At 35.3% G+C, this 20,431-nt stretch overlaps 4 protein-coding genes across 9 annotated transcripts in view; 1 reads left to right on the top strand and 3 right to left on the bottom strand.

The window, feature by feature from the left end:
* The window catches only part of LOC137487290 (trace amine-associated receptor 13c-like), a 111,775-nt gene that overhangs the window by 65,885 nt on the left and 25,459 nt on the right, over positions 1-20,431 (bottom strand). The window lies entirely within an intron of this gene.
* On the top strand, positions 7,138-9,018 carry LOC137496531 (trace amine-associated receptor 13c-like). The gene has a single exon (XM_068223860.2). The coding sequence runs from the start codon at positions 7,167-7,169 to the stop codon at positions 8,172-8,174; it is 1,008 nt and encodes a 335-aa protein (XP_068079961.2). The 5' UTR covers positions 7,138-7,166; the 3' UTR covers positions 8,175-9,018.
* On the bottom strand, positions 10,112-13,082 carry LOC108191508 (trace amine-associated receptor 6-like). Its single transcript, XM_073915203.1, has one exon. It carries the CDS (start codon positions 13,001-13,003, stop codon positions 12,011-12,013), a length of 993 nt encoding a protein of 330 aa, XP_073771304.1. The 5' UTR covers positions 13,004-13,082; the 3' UTR covers positions 10,112-12,010.
* LOC141376457 (trace amine-associated receptor 6-like) lies at positions 16,631-17,693 on the bottom strand. The gene has a single exon (XM_073915205.1). It carries the CDS (start codon positions 17,624-17,626, stop codon positions 16,652-16,654), a length of 975 nt encoding a protein of 324 aa, XP_073771306.1. The 5' UTR covers positions 17,627-17,693; the 3' UTR covers positions 16,631-16,651.

The following is a 20,431-nucleotide window of genomic DNA, read 5'->3' on the forward strand; positions in this document are numbered from 1 at the left end:
GTAAGGTTTTACAATCTGAGAGTGAAGCCGGTTTCCTCAAGGGTGTTAGGTACCCTTGGTGATTGAGGAAACAACTCGGTGGGTTGTTGTAGCACGCTTGCGGTGCCCTTTTTTCCCTAACACGGAGAGATGTGCACCCTCCTGTCTGTCAGTAAAGTTCCCCATTCGGTGAGCCCTGCAGATTCCTCCGAGGCCCCCAGCACTGACTCAGCGGAGGAGTCACTCGCTGGCCCACTACGTTAGGTCTGCCCGCTGGTCAGTCCGCGTTTTTGGGTACAGGTGCCTGCTATGGCCGATCCCCGCTGGTGATCACCATATGCTTTTTCCGCCACGGTTAAGTTCCCCCCTTGGGTGGACCCGTAACTTCCCTATCTGCTAACCACCTTATTATGCGCACTCCCCCTTCTTAGGGTTAGTCCATATGTAATTCCATTTGTCCCCCTATTGGGTGCGGATGGTCTCCGCAGCGTCCTCCCTTCCGGGATTGCATGCTCCCAACGTACTGTCGTATTTTCCTAGAATTATCTAGACGCTAGCGACTCCCAAAAAATATATACCTATTCCGTAAAGCTTCTTTGAAGTGGGAACAAGTTAGGGCCAAGGGCGCGTTGGAGGACCGCGGCTTCCATGATTTGGGTGCGTCACGCTTGCCTGACTGCCCTCTCATCGGAGGCGTTGGTAAGGTGCAGTCATTATGGCACTTTCAATGGACTCCCATACGTGGATTTAGAACATCAAATCCACTTATAGTGCTGGAGTTCCCCCCGAAGGGAAACGTTCAAGGTTACTGAAGTAATCCTTCGTTTCCTGAGGAGGGGAACGGAAGCACTATACTTCGTCACCATAATGACTGTCCCTTAGTTGTTAAAAGTCTCTTCAGCTTAAAAAAGGATAGCGTTTGCTGGCGCCAGGTGTGCTTATATGCTCAGTTAATTGGCGATGCAACACACCTGTGCAAGCTTGCGCTGCCAATTCATTGCTTTCAATGGCCCGTTCAATACTCTTTCAGACAAGTAGCTTCATCAAATCCACTTATAGTGCTGGAGTTCCCCTCCTCGGGGAACGAAGGGTTACTTCAGTAACCTTGAACGTTTTTTTGCTTGTTAGTTTGATTAGTGTTGATTTCAAATACAATAAATATGTTTGTATAAAACTTGTAGTAACGGTGCTCATAATTGGTGGGTGCGATTAAATTTTGGCTGATGCGCCTACATTTTTAAAGTTAGGAGCACTGGTGCTACCAAGCAAAAAGGTTAATTTCAAGCCCTGCAGATGGATGCTGCACACTGGTGGTGGATGAGGAGATTCCCTCCCAGATTCCCTCCAAGCGCTTTGAGTGCACAGAAAAGCGCTATATAAATGTAAGGAATTATTATTATTATTATTATTCTGTAGAAAGTTATGTGCATCCATCAAAGCAAAAGTTGGGAAAATAAATACTTCTATCATTATGCAGCATCAGAATAGGTGGGAATAACGTGGGCTAATTTGACACAGACACTATAAATGAAAGGACAGAAAGGAGAGCAGAACAAACTCCTAACAGGAGGAGACTCACTCATGGCCTATGAGACAGAGGATCAGGAGACTCAATACTGCTTTCCTGACATCAACTCATCATGTATCAAGGGAAAACGCTCCAAACATGAATACAATATCTTTTACATATTTGTATTGTTAATGTCAGCATGGACTGTGTTTCTGAACCTGCTGGTGATCATCTCCATCTCTCACTTCAAGAAGCTTCACACTCCAACCAACCTGCTCATTCTCTCTCTGGCTGTGGCTGATTTATTTGTTGGACTTATTGTGATACCAACCGAGGGTATCAAGCAAATTGAGACATGTTGGTACTTTGGAGACACTTTCTGTGGACTGTTTGTAATCATCGTTGGGTTGCTCCTTTCAGCATCTCTTAGTAATTTAGTTTTAATTGCTGTTGATCGTTATATTGCTGTGTGTTATTCCTTACAGTACCCACAAAGAATAACCAAAACTAAAACTGTAATAAGCATCTGTCTTTGTTGGTTTTCCTGTTCAGTTTACAATATTTGGTATGTCATTGGTAACGGGTATTTTAGCATGTCTGACAAAACACTGTGTTATGGCCAGTGCATGGTTGTGATTACTCCAACTTGGAGATTTATAGATTTAATATTTTCCTTCCTTTTTCCTTGTACTGTGATCATCACTGCATATGTGAGGATATTTTATGTTGTACACAAGCAAGTGAAAGTTATAAACTCTCAAATAAATGGTGTAAAATGTGTAATGGAGGTTTCAATCAAGAGGAAATCTGAGAGTAAAGCTGCTCTGACATTGGGAATCATTGTGACAGCTTATCTGCTTTGCTGGATTCCTTTTTATATTTGTTCTCTAACAAAAATCACAACGATCACATCCACTACTATGACACTACTAGTATGGACCTTTCATTTAAACTCAGGTCTAAATCCTATCGTCTATGCTTTGTTTTATCGCTGGTTTAAAACATCAGTTAAACACATTGTAACTCTCAGAATATTTCAGCCAGCATCCTCTCTAATGGACATTTTTACAGATAGTCATTCATGACTGGTGAAGCTATTTTATGTTTATTGTTGTGTTTTAGCTCAACCTTTAAGATGCTTGAAAATACACAAATTACAGCAAAAAAAGTATATACTCAAGCAAATGTTCATGTACATTAATGACATGCAGTAATCAACAATAAATTAGCAAAAAGAGATGCAGAATGCCTAATTCTGTTTTACTGGTAAAACGTCAGGATGAATTATGGCCAAATAATATCCTTTTTCTGTCTTCCAAGGCATTAAAACATGCATTTTTTTAAAGAAAAGGCAACTCTAGACTCTGTACCCTAGAAATACATTAGTGGTACTTATATTTTTACTTATTTCATTCAATCGTGATCAATATAAACCAATTTGAGTGTGCTGTGTTTTTGTGTACATTTCAAGTATCCTGTTATTAACTCAAATTCTCTTTAGTCAGGTCCACTTCCACTGATATTCTATTTGTATGTCAACAGTTTTGTTTAATGTAATGTTTTATTCTCTGCAAAAGTTCACATATTAATTTCCATGTTGAAATGTTAAAATGCAGTGTAATTAAAATGGACTTCAAACTGGCATTTGTGTGTGCATTTAAATAATAAATGTCTTGCAATTAGCTCAAAATCTGTTAGAAATAAATTCAGTCAAGCCTACTTTTGTAAATAGGTTATGTGTAATTGCAAGTGTTTGGCTTTTTGAGTTTGTTCTGCCACATCTGGACAATGCTAGGAAAGCCGCAACACTTTTACCTCTCCTCTAAAACACACCAAGTATAATATTACAAAGATTAAACAGCTGTGCACAGTTTGTCTTTAAATGTAATTTTCCTGATTTTTGTGGCCTAAAATATTTGCAGCATTTAGAGCCGTTTTTTCTCTCGTTATCGTTATTACTCAAAATGCATCTATTCTGCATCCATTAGCACAAGAAAAAGTCATGCTAATATATATTTATTAAATAAGATGTCTTTGTTTCATCAGCTTGTTTTCAGCTTTCATCAATTTATCTTTATTTCTTAAGTCATTTTACAATGTATATTGTGTCGAAAGGAGAAAAGTATGCAAAATAACATAATATTTCAGATAGTGAAACATTTGAGCAAATCAGGCAGATAGTAGAGTAGGGATAGAATGTAGACATATCTCTAGTTTAAATAAAACTGATTTAATTTAGTGTAAACGTCAATGTTGTATTTCAGTTCAGTTTAATTCAGTTCAGTTTAATACAAATGTTACTGATGAAGGAAGATTCACTGAAAAGCATCTCCACCACCCGAAACACAGGCTATGATTCAATTGAGCTTTGACTGAATGTGATTTGAAAAGTATTTATTCATCTAAGGCTGCTTTAAATGGAAAAAGCAAACTCCTCTAAATGTTGCAGCATTTGCTGGCTTTTGAATAAAAGTCTGAGATAGTGGAATATCTTTATTACAGAAGGACTGACATTTTTTGAATTGCAAAGAAAAAAAAAGATATGGTATGGTGAGTCTTTTTTTGAAGCTGGTGTCTTCCTGACTGCACGATTCTGAGTGTACACATATCTACATGCAATATAATCTGCACTAATATATACAGTTGAAGTCAGAATTATTAGCCCCCCTTTGATTTTCTATTTCTTTTTTTACATATTTCCCAAATGATGTTTAATTGAGCAAGAAAATTTTTAGATTATGTCTGATAATATTTTTTCTTCTGGAAAAAATCTTACTTGTTTTATTTCAGCTACATTAAAAGCAGTTTTTATTTTTTTTTAAAGTCATTTTAAAGACAAAATTATTAGCCCCTTTAAGCTATATTTTTTCCTGACAGTCTACAGAACAAGCCATCATTATACAATAACTTGCCTAATTACCCTAACCTGCATAGTTAACCTAATAAACCTAGTTAAGCCTTTAAATGTCACTTTAAGCTGTACTTAAGTGTCTTGAAAAATATCAATGTCTGGTGTGTGATACTTTAATCTGTCATTTGCGCACCATGTCGTGGCGCCGAGCGGCGCTTCTGGTGTGCGACCTGCTTTAGTGCCCCAACCAGTGCCAATATACAGCCATATTGCACTGCTAGGAGTGTGAAATTGCGTTAATACAACAGTTTGACAGCATAATTGTATATAAAAACAAAATCAAATAAGGAGAGTCTCAAAAATTACTTTCTTCCGCGTTGGATTCAAATAATAAGCTGACAGTTAAACAGCTGAGCAAGCATCTTTTACACTTAAGATCTCTAGTGTCTGCTTTTTGCTGGCTGTATGTGGGCAGAGTAATACACAAAGGGTAAAGAGGCTATACGGGTGCTGATATTACTTAAATATATCACAGCCATCAGCCAATCAGATTTGAGAACCAGACAGGTGTGTGTGTGTGTGTGTGTGTGTGTGTGTGTGTGTGTGTGTGTGTGTGTGTGTGTGTGTGTATGTGTATATGTATATATATATATATATATATATATATATATATATATATATATATATATATATATATATATATATATATATATATATTTTTTTTTTTTTTTTTTTTTTTTTTTTTTTTAACCAATCAAGTCTTTTACATGTCCTTTTACTGGGATTGATATTTTTATACCACCTATTACAATAAGAATAAAAATTTAATGCTGGTAACAAATTTGTCTTTTTTATATTCCAATATATTTAACAAATTGAGGTAACAAATTGTCTTGGTTCGGGTTAAGGAAGGATAAGACATAACACAACAAAACATGAATTCTCAAAAAATTATGACTTATTAGCACAAGACAGCAGATATGAGGAAGCTTTAAGCAAGAGCAAATTGGCAAACAAACAGGCGAACATCAAATAATAATGGGCTAACAAGATGGCAAGAAGACAATACACAGAAGAGCACATGGTACAAAGACACAACAGAAGCCATGTGCTCACAAGAAAACAGGACTAGAGCACGCAGCCAATAAGAGAACTCATTAACTGTGTGTTCACACATAACAACAGCACGTGGCCAAGTGTAGACACAAGCCACTTACAACAAACAACAGCAACACAGACAGAAAGCAATACACGATAGTGCACAATATATAAAACACTTACCGAGCACTTACACATGCAACGTGCATGTTAATTGTCCCCGTGCCAACCGAAACTAAAACCAACTAGACTGGAGCAATAAGAATAAAACACTTTGCCACAAACAACACACACCAGGATGAGACAGTACACACGAACCGAGCCTCCTTTGGAGCTCGTGCATGCTCGCTACAAAAACAAGAATGCGCAGCTCATTGAAGACCATGACTATATTCAGAACAACGGCAAGAGACGTGCAACTGACAAGATATGACCAGTGCCCGGACTGTGTCACAGAAACAAGAATGTAAAAAACTGAAGTGGCAGAATCCCGACTCAAATAAACTGCATATAGATTTTGGAGCTCTTGAATTTAAACATTAATAAAGTAACTATGTATTTGAGCACATAATCCACACTTACAAAAAGAACGACTAACAATTAAAACATACAATGTTAAATAATTGTGATAAATTACTGAACTTTGAAAATGCCAAGTAAAAATGTTGCCTGCTGTCCAATCGGTAGGCCCACACAGAATCTGCACACGCAGAATTCTGCAGATTGTTAGCCCATCGTTAATTCTGTTTATTTCCTTGAGTAAATGTGTGTAAATCTATATTTATTCAGCTATTAAATTATTACAGTAATATTATTGACTAACATAAAAATATTAATTTGATTTATGTACAATGCAGTTTGTACAGTAATATTTTCTGTCTTTTAGTGGATATATTATATGAGAGACTTGCTCTGTTTACCAAATAAAGTTAATCTAATTGGATTTGCATTTTAAATATTACATAAAAGGTAAAAATATATAATTTTTCGATTTTACATATTAAGTTTTTAGTTATGACACTCCCAAAATAATTCAGCAGAAATCCATGGATTTTTACCAAATTTCTCAGCAGAAATAGTAAAAAAACGTCCGCAGATTCCATCTGGCCCTACCAAAGGGTAATAGTGATGCTAATAATGTTAACCCAGGGTTTAGGTTTGTAAAGTGTGAAACTTCTGTTAAGGAATTCTGGGGATTATTCATTAACCCAAGATATGGCATGATCAGTGTGAAAAGTGGTTACACATAACTCAGGATTCCTTTTAGCTGGGGATTAAGATGACTCAGGGTTACCTCTTTCAAGTGTGAAAAGCCCTTATGCGACCCGTTTAAAATCACCTTGAGATGCTTCTCACAGTCTCTTAGCAATTCCTTTTTTTAATGCTACTGAATAATATTTTTACTGAGACATTGAAAGGAAGTTTCAGGCCAAAATAAATATAGAGTAGCAGTTACTTATTTATTTAAGTAATTATTTATTTAACTAAGTATACTTAGATATTTGTTCTTAGTTTTACAAAAGCTATCAGATTAATGATTCAAATAATAAATTAGCTATAAATGATCTTCCTCTATAATAAATTATTTATCTTAATCCAAAAGTTGGGTAAATAATATAATTAATCAAATATGCAGCATCAAAGTGGGTGGGCCACTGTACGGGCTCTGTATAAATGAAAGGACAGAAAGGAGACCAGAACAAACTCCTAACAGGAGGAGACTCACTAATGGCCTATGAGACAGAGGATACTCAATACTGCTTTCCTGACATCAACTCATCATGTGTCAAGGGACAACGCACCAGACTTGAATACAATATCATGTATGTGTTTGTGTCATTGCTGTCAGCATGGACTGTGTTTCTGAATCTGCTGGTGATCATCTCCATCTCTCACTTCAAGAAGCTTCACACTCCAACCAACCTGCTTATTCTCTCTCTGGCTGTGGCTGATTTGCTAGTTGGACTTGTTGTGATACCAATCGAGGGTATCAAACAAATTGAGACATGTTGGTATTTTGGAGACACTTACTGTGGACTTTATGTAATGACCGTTAGGTTGCTACTTTCTACATCTCTTATTAATTTAGTTTTAATTGCTGTTGATCGCTATATGGCTGTGTGTCATTCCTTACTGTACCCACAAACAATAACCACAACAAAAACTTTAATAAGCATTTTTCTCTGTTGGTTTTGCTGTTCAGTTTACATTATTTCATCTGTAATTAGTAATGGATATTTTGACATGTCAAACAAAACCCTGTGTTTTGGCCAATGTATTGTTCTGATTACTCCTGCTTGGAGATTCATTGATTTGATCTGCTCCTTCCTTTTTCCTTGTACTGTGATCATCACTGCATATTTGAGGATATTTTATGTTGTGCATAAGCAAGTGAAAGTTATAAACTCTCAAATAAATGGTGTAAAATGTGTAATGGAGGTTTCAGTGAAGAGAAAATCTGAGAGTAAAGCTGCTCAGACATTGGGAATCATTGTGACAGCTTATCTGCTTTGCTGGATTCCTTTCTATATTTGTTCTCTAACAAAAACAACAGCAATCTCAGCCACTACAATGACATTTTTAACATGGACATTTTATATAAACTCGGGTCTGAATCCTATTGTCTATGCTTTATTTTACAGCTGGTTTAAAATATCCGTTAAACACATTGTAACTTTCAGAATATTTCAGCCAGCATCCTCTTTGATGAACATTTTAACAGAGGGTCATTCGTGAGTATATTTTAATTTGCTTTAGTGTTAACTTTAAGCACATCTTCTGAGATGAATGAAATAAAATTTACAACATGTGTGATATGCAAATACACAATTTGGTACAAAATTAACACTTGATTAACTAAACATAAAACATCATCACTTCATATCAGGATCAACCCTGAATAACTACTAATCATTTGAAAGCAAGAGAGATGCTAGAAAGAAAAGAAAAAAAATGCCTCTGTCAACAACAATAAAATATAAATCAACTGGAGCTTTTTTGGGTATCTGTCTACTTTAAAAGTGAAATGTGTACAGATTTTTCAGTGTGAATAAATATTGACAGTTTGAACGGCCATATGTGAGTGCTTTGTGTTGTTATTCACAATAATCAAGATGCAAAAAAGATTACACTAATAGAACCACTGATCCCCATTATTTAAGACATAGCTGAAAATGAAGGCAGAACTTAAAAAGTCAGATTTACTGAAAAAATACATTGTTGAATAATAGGTAAATGGAAGCAAAATGAACAAAAATTTTTGTTAAATTAAGGACTTTCTTATGAGAGCTTGGCATGGCCTAACTAAAGTGATGCTTAACACATAAATTGTTTGCACCAAGCTTGAAAAAATATAAAAAAAATTGTTGATTAAATGTAATCTGATTTAAAATTCGAGAGGTGAAATAATTTACAGCTAAATATAGGTGCCAACCTCCTCCCATTTGCATATTTTTACCTGTTAAATATTATAATTTTAAGTATAATTTAAAAAAAGTTCAACAAATGATGCATTAGCTAAGATGAGCATTCAGTGTCAAATGTTAAAGAGTTTTTTTTAATTTTTTTTACTTATGCTCAAATAGCATTCACTAAGAGAATATTTTATAACTGTACCAGCCAACACACTTGCAGTCCTAAGTGTCCCATAGAAAATACAGGGGTGTGAAAAAGTGGTTGCCCCATACAAAATTCTTTTTTTTTTTGTTTTTATTTATTTATTTTTTGCATGTTTGTCACACTTTGTTTCAGATCATCAAGCAAATATAAATTGCAGTCAAAGATAAAACATCATGCTGTTTTTAAATTAAAGTTTTTATTGCTAATGTTGTTAATGTAATGTAAATGGCATACAAAAGAGGCAGATTGCTGTGTACCTGGCCTAAAAACCTAAAAAAGCAATAAGATATGAGCTTGGAGGAGATGGGGACAATGGAGGGAGTTTAAAACTGGCATTCAGCCAAGCACTGAAGAGAGACAATATGTATGTATTTAAATAGAGCACTGTGTTAGATGTCAGAACCAGGTTGGTACACATGATGTTTAGCTGAAGCAAGCCTCAATGTTGCTATGATGAAGCAGACTTATCTTTCTTTCTAAACCTGCTGGTGATCATCTCCATCTCTCACTTCAAGAAGCTTCACACTCCAACCAACATGATTAATCTCTCTCTGGCTGTGGCTGATCTGCTTATGAGACTGATATTGTTATACCACTGATGGACATCAGATATGTTCAAATTTTGGTACTTTAGACGGACATGTTGTTCTTTGTTTATTGATTATACTGTTGTTTCAGCATCACTTGGTTATTTAATTTGTATAGATTTATAAACAGAACAAATTGCTGTAAAGATCCTCTGCAATAATCAACAAGGATCACAACCAACAAAACCCTATTAGGTTACATTTTTAACTTAACTAAAATTGTTATATTACTGAAATGAATTAAATTAAGAATAGGCACTATTATAGAACTTGAATGTTAGTACTTGAATGTAAGTCCTGCATCCAGGATATCCTAAACATTCTGGGCAACATTTAAGACAAGAAAAAAATAGGATTTGTGTGCAATATTTAAATAAAATGTGTCAATATATATAAAAAAAACAGTTGATACCAAAGAATACAAAATATTTAGCAGAGCGTGCTTTTATGCTGATATCTTGGTTGGTCTAGGCCTTTTTGTGAACAGCTGATATTTGGAGGTTAGTTAACAGCGATAAAAATATATATAAGAGCATTATTGTAAATATAAATAAGGAATAAAAAAAAAAGCTGCGGGTCAATGGGTAGCGCTGTCGCCTCACAGCAAAAAGGTTGTTGATTCAAGCCACGGCTAGGTCACTTGGCATTTCTCATCATTTCAGGTCCATTGGGTGAGCTAAACTGTCTGTAGTGTATGTGTGTGAATGAGAGTGAATGGGTGTTTCCCAGTGATAGGTTGCAGCTGGAAGGGCATCCGCTGCGTAAGGTAATTTCGCTGTAAAACCCCAAACTAATAAAGTGACTAAGCCGGAAAGAAAATAAATTAATTAATAACAAAAGCCAAAAATGGCAGAGCTGAAGATACATTAAGCAACTTTTAAAGCAATGTCAAAAAGTTTGTCCATCTTGATCCAAATGCAGCAAACAAATGTGCCTGTCAACGCTTATTATTTTTCTGTTTCTAGCCCATGAATGCACAGGCCTGCCCCATTGTGATATTTTTTTAATACAGAATTGATTCTGAACTTTTGAGAATTGATTGAGAATAATTTGGGAAAGAATGACAGTGAACTGATCGATTGATTTTTTTTTTTCCTCCCACCCCTAAAAAATAGCCAAGCAACATCAATCTGCAATATCACCAGGCAACATTGTTAAAAAAGTTGACCCATGACATATGCACATCTACATGGGAATTAAACTATAAAGATGCCCCAATGACGAGAAGACACTGTGTTAAATTGTAGAAAAGGTTTTTGCATTGCCGTATCTCTAATAGCAACATATTAATAAAATAGATGAACATTATTTTTAAGCTTCAAGCCAAATACATTACAGAAAGTCAACTGTGTATACTGAATTTGGAAGCATATTCTGTAACTACCTAGATCATGTAAAATTAAGTGATGTATGTCTGGACTAAACAAGACTATACAACACTAAATATCATTGACTATTTAACACTAGTTGATGTAAATTTTTTTCTGATCAGATTTAAAGACCACATTAAAATTAAAGCCTAACAGAAAAACACATCTGCAGTTGATTTAAATCCATGACAACAAATGAGAAAATGCTTAATCTATGGTTACATCTTATTTTCGCATTGTTTAACAAAGAACAAAATTATCTTTAAATCCTTAAAAATATATTACAGAGCACTAATTTAGACAAGACAAATCTAGTGTTTTTTTTATTTTTATAAAACATTGTCATTTTCCAGTGACATTACAATCACTTGTTGAACAGCACAGTCCTTGTCTCCACAGTCACAGTCTTCGACGTTTTCTCTAAAGAAAAAAAGTCAGGTTTATGTACTGTTACAGACACTGTTTCTGTCATGCTACAAACTCTGAACGTTTATTTATTTAATTTTTCCAGCCTAAAATTAGTTTCTTTTAAATCTTTAATGTGTTTCTTTGCCATAATCTTTAACAAAGGTTAAACCAGAGACCAAGCACTGATGTGTGCACAACAATGTAGAAATATTGTAAATTTCAATTATGGCACTATTTAGTGAAACAAATATATATATTTTAAGTGTTTTATTTAATTTGTTTGTGTGTGTGTGTGTGTGTGTGTGTGTGTGTGTGTGTGTGTGTGTGTGTGTGTGTGTGTGTGTGTGTGTGTGTGTGTGAAGCACTTTTAAGCATCTGTATGAGAACAAACTTACTCTGCCTTTATTTAATCATATGCATTAAATTAAACTCATGTTTGCAGTGAATCTATAAAAGTTATGCATTTACCAACATTCATCAGGTAAAACTTTTACTTGGTGATGTACACAAAATACATTTAAACATAAAAATAATGAACACTGCACAAAGAAACAAGATTTTTTTCCCCCCAGTTTTCAGAATAAATTTATCATTTATCCTCAGGGAAAAGATTGAAGTATTCTGATGATGGTTTCAAAATGTTTAGTGTTAGAATGTGTTTGGCTGATATTCTAAACCATTTATAAAACAGAGAATAGATGAGTGGATTCATACAGGAATTCATGTACAAAATCCAGCAGGTTACATTAAGTTCAACAGATTCTGTTAGTTCATTTCCTTCAATAAGAGTGACTATATAATATGGTATCCAACACATAAAGAAAACAATTACAACAATACCCAGAGTTTTTCCTGCCTTTCGCTGTGACTTGCTGACCCCTGTCACAGAATTTACCACCTTTGCCTGATGTTTTGCAACACAAAAAATCTTCACATATATAGACATAATTACACAAGAAGGGGCGACAAAAGTGACAAGAAGGTCTGTGACAAAATGTTCAAACTTGAAAAAAATTGTACAGTGTCCATAACACCTGTCTAGTGTCTTTGAGTAGAACATAGTATTGTACAATATAATAAAAGAATATACACCACAGCAAAGCCAGTTTATAACAATGCAAATAACAATTCTATCAGTCGTGACCCTTACTGTATATCTCAGAGGATCACTCACAGCAATGTAACGATCTAAAGATACAAACACTAAATTACCAAGAGATGCTGTAACGACCATAAAAATAACAAATAAAAATAGAAAACAAAATGCCTCTCCAAAGTACCAGCATGATTCTATGTACCTAATGCCCATTAAAGGTATAACAATCAGTCCCACAATCAGATCAGCTACAGCTAGAGAGAGAACAATCATGTTAGTTGGAGTGTGAAGCTGCCTGAAGTGAGAGATGGAGATGATCACCAGCAGGTTTAGAAACACAGCAAACACTGCTAATAAAGAAATGAAAATGTACAAAATTACATATTCCACTTTAGGCATAATCTCTTTGACACATGAAAAATTGTTATCCGGAAAGCAATATTGGATTTCTTGAGTATTGTCCTCCATAATGCTTTTACCAGACATTTTCTCAATGAACTGTATTTATAAATGTAGCATGTCCCTGTTAATCCTTCATCAATAGACCACAATAGATTCACTTCTAATATATAAGTACAGAAATGAGAGACATCCCATTAAATGTGAGGTAACTACGAAGCACTTGTGCTTTAGTCACAAGGGAATGACAGAACTACATTTACCAATGTATCAACTGTACAGAAGGTTTGATTTAACCCTTTATACAACATTCATTATAAAAAAATATATACTTAGAAAACATCTAGAGTGTTATTGGTGGTTATTACAGGACTTTTTAACTTTTATGACATCACACATAAAAATAATTAGCTTTGCAAAAAAAAAAAATCAAGGTGGACAGGGTGTCACATCTTCTTGCAAAAGAAGGAAGTTGATAAGTTTGGTATAAAGTATATCCATAAAGTTATTGCCTAACATGCAAATCACTAACCCAACCTGAAACTAATCACTATAAGACTGAAGAGCTTTATTTCTTTGAAAACAACCATCCTAGATGTATATTATACTGCTTATTACACAGCTACTTGGCACAAAACATAAAAATTAGACAATACATCATTCTGAGCCGTGGTAATTTATTAATTCTTTAATTGAATTCAAAGCTCACAGAAACAAAAACAGCAAAATGGGACTGAAAGAAACATTAACCGTGTATTTAATCACAAGATGGCACCATACAAAAATGCAAAGCTGACAGAAACTAAACCAAGTGAATAGAGTAAACACTAACCTACAAATTATTAATTCACAAGAAGGCGTTAAACATTAGAAAAGAGCAGCTTCACAGAAAAGCAGATACAAATGTTTGTGGATGTAAGAACATGAATGTGAACATATTCACTGATGGTCAAACAGATTCAAATTTTTCTATTTATTCAGTGATTGTTATCTCAGATTAACAGCGTTACAATCACCAATGATCTAGTGGCTTCTAGATTGCTGAAGAACTACATGCACAACACGTTAACGAACTACAACTCCCAGCATGCACCTCACACACACCGGTTTCTAATACCCACAGATTAAACATGTCTAGTCATGTTTTTAACCTTTGTTTTATCGTTTCCGTTGCTTTCACCGCCTGTCCTAATCACTCACCTCTTTTGGCTTCATATTGGGGATCACCTGTGTGCTTCTGTTTGCCCATTTTTGACCATTGCCTGCACCACTTCTCTTTAGATAAGCTGCACATGAATTCTCAAGTCCGTTGTCTAGCATCCCATTTTTACAGAAGACTCAGCCATAAATGGATCCAGCATGAACTGATATTATACGTCTCCCTTAAGGGGAATGCACTATCGAGGAGTATGTGGAGGACATCATTAATCTGGCTCATTTTACATCTTTAGATGAGGTATACCTTATGATATTATTTCACAGAGGCCGATGGGGCTTGCTGCCCAATACATTAACAATATTGTGCTGGCCCAACTCCTGTGTCCTGTTTATGAGTCTGAAATAAAGCCAGTTTACAAACTGGCTACCGCCAGTCCCTCATTGGTAGAGCTGCAAGATCCTCCTTCACTGCCAGAGCCGCCAGATCTTCCCAAATTCCCCAAATGAAGGGCACCAGCCAGATCCTCAAGAATCCCCCGAATGGAAGCCGGCAGATCCTCCTGAGTCCCTCGAATGGTGAGCGCCAGATTGTGATACATTTGACTTCCTAGTGCCGCTAGAGCCCTGTGAATTTCCAGTGCAGCCAGTGCCATCTGACTATCTAATGCTGCCAGAGCCGTGACACTCTAGTGTTGACAGCTGTCTGAACTCCTAGTGTCTCCTGATCCTAGAGCCTTCTGAGCCACCGGGGTTGTCTGGACCGACAGTGCCTCCTGACCTTGAGCCTCCTGACCCATTTGGGTTGTCTGAACTGCCATTGTCTTGTGACCCAAAACCTCCTGACCCACTGAGGTTGTATGACCCACAAGTGTCTGCTGAACCAAAGTTTACTGATCCACTGGGGTTGTCTGAACCACCAGTGCATTCTGACCAACTGGGGTTGTTTGACTCATCAGTACCTGCAGAACCAGAGCTCACCACACCTCCACACTTTAGCCTTTTTTTTTGTCCTGCTGTGTTTTAGAATCTTTGCCTTATTTTATTATTTTAGTTGCTTTCGCCACCTGTCCTAACCACTCGTCTGTTTTGATTATAAATGGATTACCTGTATGCTTCTGTTTGCCCCTGCTTTTGACCACTGCCTGCTCGACTGCTCTTTAAATAAACTGCATGTGGATCCATGCGTCTGTTGCCAGTGTTCATTAGTTACACATAGCTTGGAATGTTGCGACTGACCAATCATAACCAAGTTTTCAGACAACTGTGCAATAACACTTTTTAACAGCAGCCCAAAAGCAAAGGAAGGCCCAGTTACATCTGTCAAACTACAAGCTAATACTTGTTTGCACCAGATGGAACATAGAGCATTTTTGGAAACAGCAGCCTGCCACATTGAACACACTCCTTAACAGGAAAATAAAGAGAAGAGGAGGCATAGGTAACGTGACAAAGAAAAACATAATAATCCAAGGGGTCACGAAATATTTGTTCGCTCTGTAATTGATGTCACTCCCTGCTGAAGAGAAAAAGTAGTAATAGTAGTAGTATTGTATGTCTTTTTATTTATATTTTATGTTGCATTTGTTCGTATTAGGATTGATTGATATAACTTTATAACACAACTAATAATCCCTTTTTCACTGGACTGACACATTATCAATTTACTAAAATGTCTATGTTTAGCTGCATTGATACAATCTACATTGAAAAAGTGCTGATGAAATAAAGATGAACTGAGTGTAAAACAAAATATGTTCCACTATGTTATTTCTTACAAGACAGCAGCTTTGGACCAGATGTTTGGGTATTCCTACACTTCAAGACTATAGAATATGTTGGTCAATCACAAGGGAGAACAACATGAATGTTGAGTTCATGAGGCAAAAACCTCTATTGTAGTGTCCACATGACCACACTGTACTTGGCGCTTTGGAAAATCTTCACCCTGGCCAGTGTTTTCAGAAAGGTTTAAATTTCAGTCACCTGATACTGTTTTTATTTGGACAAACAGAAAAGCAGAGTAGAAAAAAAGTACAGTTTAGAAAAACCTATGTTCATGTGGACAGGGCCTGTCAAGCTCACAGATATATTTACTTGTTGAACAGCACAGTTTTGTCTCCAAACTGTCACAGTCTCTTATGTTTTAATTACTTTCTCTAAAAGTTTACCATTACAAGCACTAACTCTGTCATGCTAAAAACTCTGAATATTGATTTTTCCAACTTAAAATTATTTTTCTTAAATGAGTTTTTTTTAGCATATTCTTTAACAAAAATTAATCTAGAGACCAAGACTGATGTGTTATAGTACTATTTCTTCACACATATTTTAAGGGTTTTCTTTAATTCATTTTATGTGAAGCACTCTCAAGCATTCTGTAAGTAAATAAACTCATTTTCCCTTTATATAATCATACATTTAAATTAAACTCATGTTTGCACTGGTTCCAAGTTATGCAATTACCACCATTTATCAGATAGTTGATAATTTTCACTTAGTGATATACATAAAATACACTCAAACAGAACACAATGAACATTGCAAAAGAAGGTCTTTTTTCAGTGACTGAGGAATTCATCATTTATCCTCAGGGAAAAGATTGAAGTATTCTGATGATAGTTTCAAAATGTTTAGTGTCAGAATGTGTTTAGCTGATATTCTAAACCATTTATAAAACAGGGAATAGATGAGTGGATTCATACAGGAATTCATGTACACTATCCAGCATGTTACATTAAACTCAACAGATTCTGTTAGTTCATTTCCTTCTATAAGAATTACAATATAATATGGTATCCAACACATAAAGAAAACCATTACAACAATACCCAGAGTTTTTCCTGCCTTTCGCTGTGACTTGCTGACCCCTGTCACAGAATTTACCACCTTTGCCTGATGTTTTGCAACACAAAAAATCTTCACATATATAGACATAATTACACAAGAAGGGGCGACAAAAGTGACAAGGAGGTCTGTGACAAAATGTTCAAACTTGAACGAAACTCGGCAGTCTCCATAACACCCATTTTGTGTCTCTGGGTAGAAAACAGAATTGTATAAGAAAATGAAAGAATATATGCTAGAGCAGAGCCAGTTTACAACAATACAAATAACAATTCTGTCAGTTGTGATTTTTACTGTGTATCTTAGAGGATCACTCACCGCAATGTAACGATCTAAAGATATAAGGACTAAATTACCAAGAGATCCAGAAACAACAGCAAAAGTAATGAATAAAAATACAGAACAAAATGTCTCTCCATAGTACCAGCATGAGTCTATGAATCTAATACCCATAAATGGTATAACAATCAGTCCCACAATCAGATCAGCTACAGCCAGAGAGAGAATGAGCAGGTTGGTTGGAGTGTGAAGCTGCCTGAAGTGAGAAATGGAGATGATCACCAGCAGGTTCAAAAACACAGTGACAACAGATGCTAAAAAAATGAAAATATACAATACAACATAGTCAGTTTGAGGTTTGATTTCTTTGAAGCATGACAAATTATTGTTTGGAAAGCAAAATTGTATTTCTAGATTCTTGTCCTTCATGATCCTCTTGTCAAAAATTTTTAAAGTTGATCATACTCTCATTTGTAAAGCTGTAGTGCATAGTCCAACTTCCACGCTTCTTTTACTGATTTAACTAATTTATATTCACTGAAAACTGGAACATCCCATTAATTGTGTGGTCTGATCATACTCTTTAATCCCACCCACTGTTAAATATTGAAATTAATACCCTGACATGTATTTTAACAGGTTTTATAGTCTATTACACAACACAAACACTGAAATATAATGACACATTCCAGAATGAATAATCTAAAGACCTTTCTGAAGTTGTTTTTATTCTTAAGTTTTTACTTGGCAGAGCAGGGAGCAAAGTTTTATTTGCTTTTCTAAAGACTTAAACCAAAATTCAACAAAATGTATAGTGAGCAATAGGTATTTAGTTAAGCAATTGAAATACTTCTTTAAAGATTACTTCTTTAAAGATTACTGCAGCAGGCTCATTAGAAAATGAGCCCAGGGACATATTATTGAGAACTGAAAAATGTGTGCTGGCATGTACCTATGTCTTCATTATCTAAAACTAACGGTACAGGGCGGTACCACTAACTGCTTAAATCCACATGGAAGTTTTTTTGGTTAGACTAGTTATCTTGGAAGCTCACCACCAATGCGGTCATGCTACGTTCACACCATACGCAGTTGTAGCATCAAGCATGAGTGATTTACATGTCTAGCCAAAACGAAGACGCAAACAGACATCCTGTTGTGCGTTTTACAGGAATGACATGTCATTCGAGTTGAAAAATCTTGATCTAGTGCCTGTTGTTGGTGCTCCAAGGGGAAATCCTCTTGCCTGCACCAGTTCATCAAACTGGGCTCTGAAGCACCACTGAAAGCTTCCTTCGTTCAGGTATAGTTGCTGGAGGAGTTGATGAACTCACAGAGCTGGGTGCATCTCTGAAAGGATCTAGTGTACTCAGAAACAACGCTGAATGAATCTATGCTGTTTTTCAGCCTTCCTGAAGCACATAAAGCACAGCTACTATCTCAATATAAGCCATGTTAGCCATTTAGCAATGAAGCTAAAGTCAATGGGCAAACAGAAGCCCCGCCTATGATGAGAATCCACATCTATTGTCAAGTGAATTTGACGCGCAAATGAAGAAAATTTGATGTGGGAATTAAGCGAGTTAACTCAAAACGTTCACACGTCTATTTGTGCATGAATATCTCGATTTATCTGAGCGTGCCGTGTCTTGTGTGAACACAGCATCATACTTTCGACGAGAAGCAGAGTGGACCGTGGTTTAAGTATGCCAAAGAATGGTATCAGAAACCAAGAAAAAATAATCCCCAAAAAAGAAGTGTGACATTTCTAATGTCAAAGCAAATCGAAAAACCATTGCGGTCAGGTGTTTCTATCATAACCGCTTTTCTATTTGCTTTTGAAAACATTATTGTTTGGGTCTGTGGGTCAGTTGATAACAAACTTGTAAAATACGCATAACAACAAGTTAACCAAGGATGTTGAGATTGACAAAAATGTACACAATCGGATCTGGTGGATTTACGAGAAATGGCCAGGAATGCAAAAATGTTGGTAACACTTTATTTTGATGGTCCCCCTTTAAAGTGTTACCAAAATGTTTACCAGTAGCGTCTTTGAGATTGTCAAAAATGTACACTTTATGGTAATAGAATAGCAACAGGAGTTAGATTGCTCTTATAACAAGACCAAGGTAGATTTGGTTTGCAACTTCATGGCCATTAATATATATATATATATATATATATATATATATATATATATATATATATATATATATATATATATATATATATATATATATAAATATATAAACACATACACACACACACACACACACACACACATATATATATATATATATATATATATTTTTTTTTTTTTTTTTTTTCACTTTTTTGTCCACTTTTTTTATGCGCACTCAATGCCGCTTTAATTTCACAGCTAACTCTAGCAAAATAAGTCACTGGGTGTAAATTATCACATAATGACATCCTTACTCTTAATAATAAAATAAACACAACAAAGCAGCATTTACAGTTTAGCAGTTTAAAAAAAAAGAAAAAGAAAAAAAAAAACTGACCATAGTGATATAAATATGTTTGCATGAGTTCTGAAATGTGGCACTCCAGGAAAGACACATTTGTTTATTAGCTTCACTTAACAATTAGCTATATTGTTTCAAACTCACAAACATCACATCTAATACATATACTGTAGATTTACTTCAACTGAGACATTCAAAAATAATAATTACAAAATAAAAGAAATAACAAAGCGAAATTCATGTTGGACAACTGGATCAGATTGGTTTTATAAATGAGAATGTCTGATATACTAGTAGGTCATTTCACAGGGATGCACAATAGTTCAGCATGAACACTACAATGTGTGCATTCAAAATTCACACTTTACAAAATGTGCACTTTTAAGGCCTATTACTGTGTAAATATTAAATTGCATTCATTTTACAATCTACTCCATTTCCTCCATTACTGTGCAGCCATAGCTCAGCAGCACATCAATGTTTTTAAATGTATAACCTATTTGGATATTAGTTACATAAAAAGGTTTAATTTTTTACTTTTCATCACTCTGAAAACATAATCTTTTAATATTTTATTTTTCACTTTTTTAACATTTTTCATTCATTTAAATCTATGTTACTAAAATTTGTTAAAGGTCAATTATAGGTCACTGAGCGGACTTATCAACAAAAGTAAAGTTATTGCATCAGTCTGTTGTGTGTGTTTGTCTGTGTTTGTGACACCTTTAATGAATGGCTCAGAGGAGTA

Source organism: Danio rerio, chromosome 10, assembly GCF_049306965.1.
Source record: "Danio rerio strain Tuebingen ecotype United States chromosome 10, GRCz12tu, whole genome shotgun sequence".
In the NCBI taxonomy this organism is placed as follows: Eukaryota; Metazoa; Chordata; class Actinopteri; order Cypriniformes; family Danionidae; genus Danio; species Danio rerio.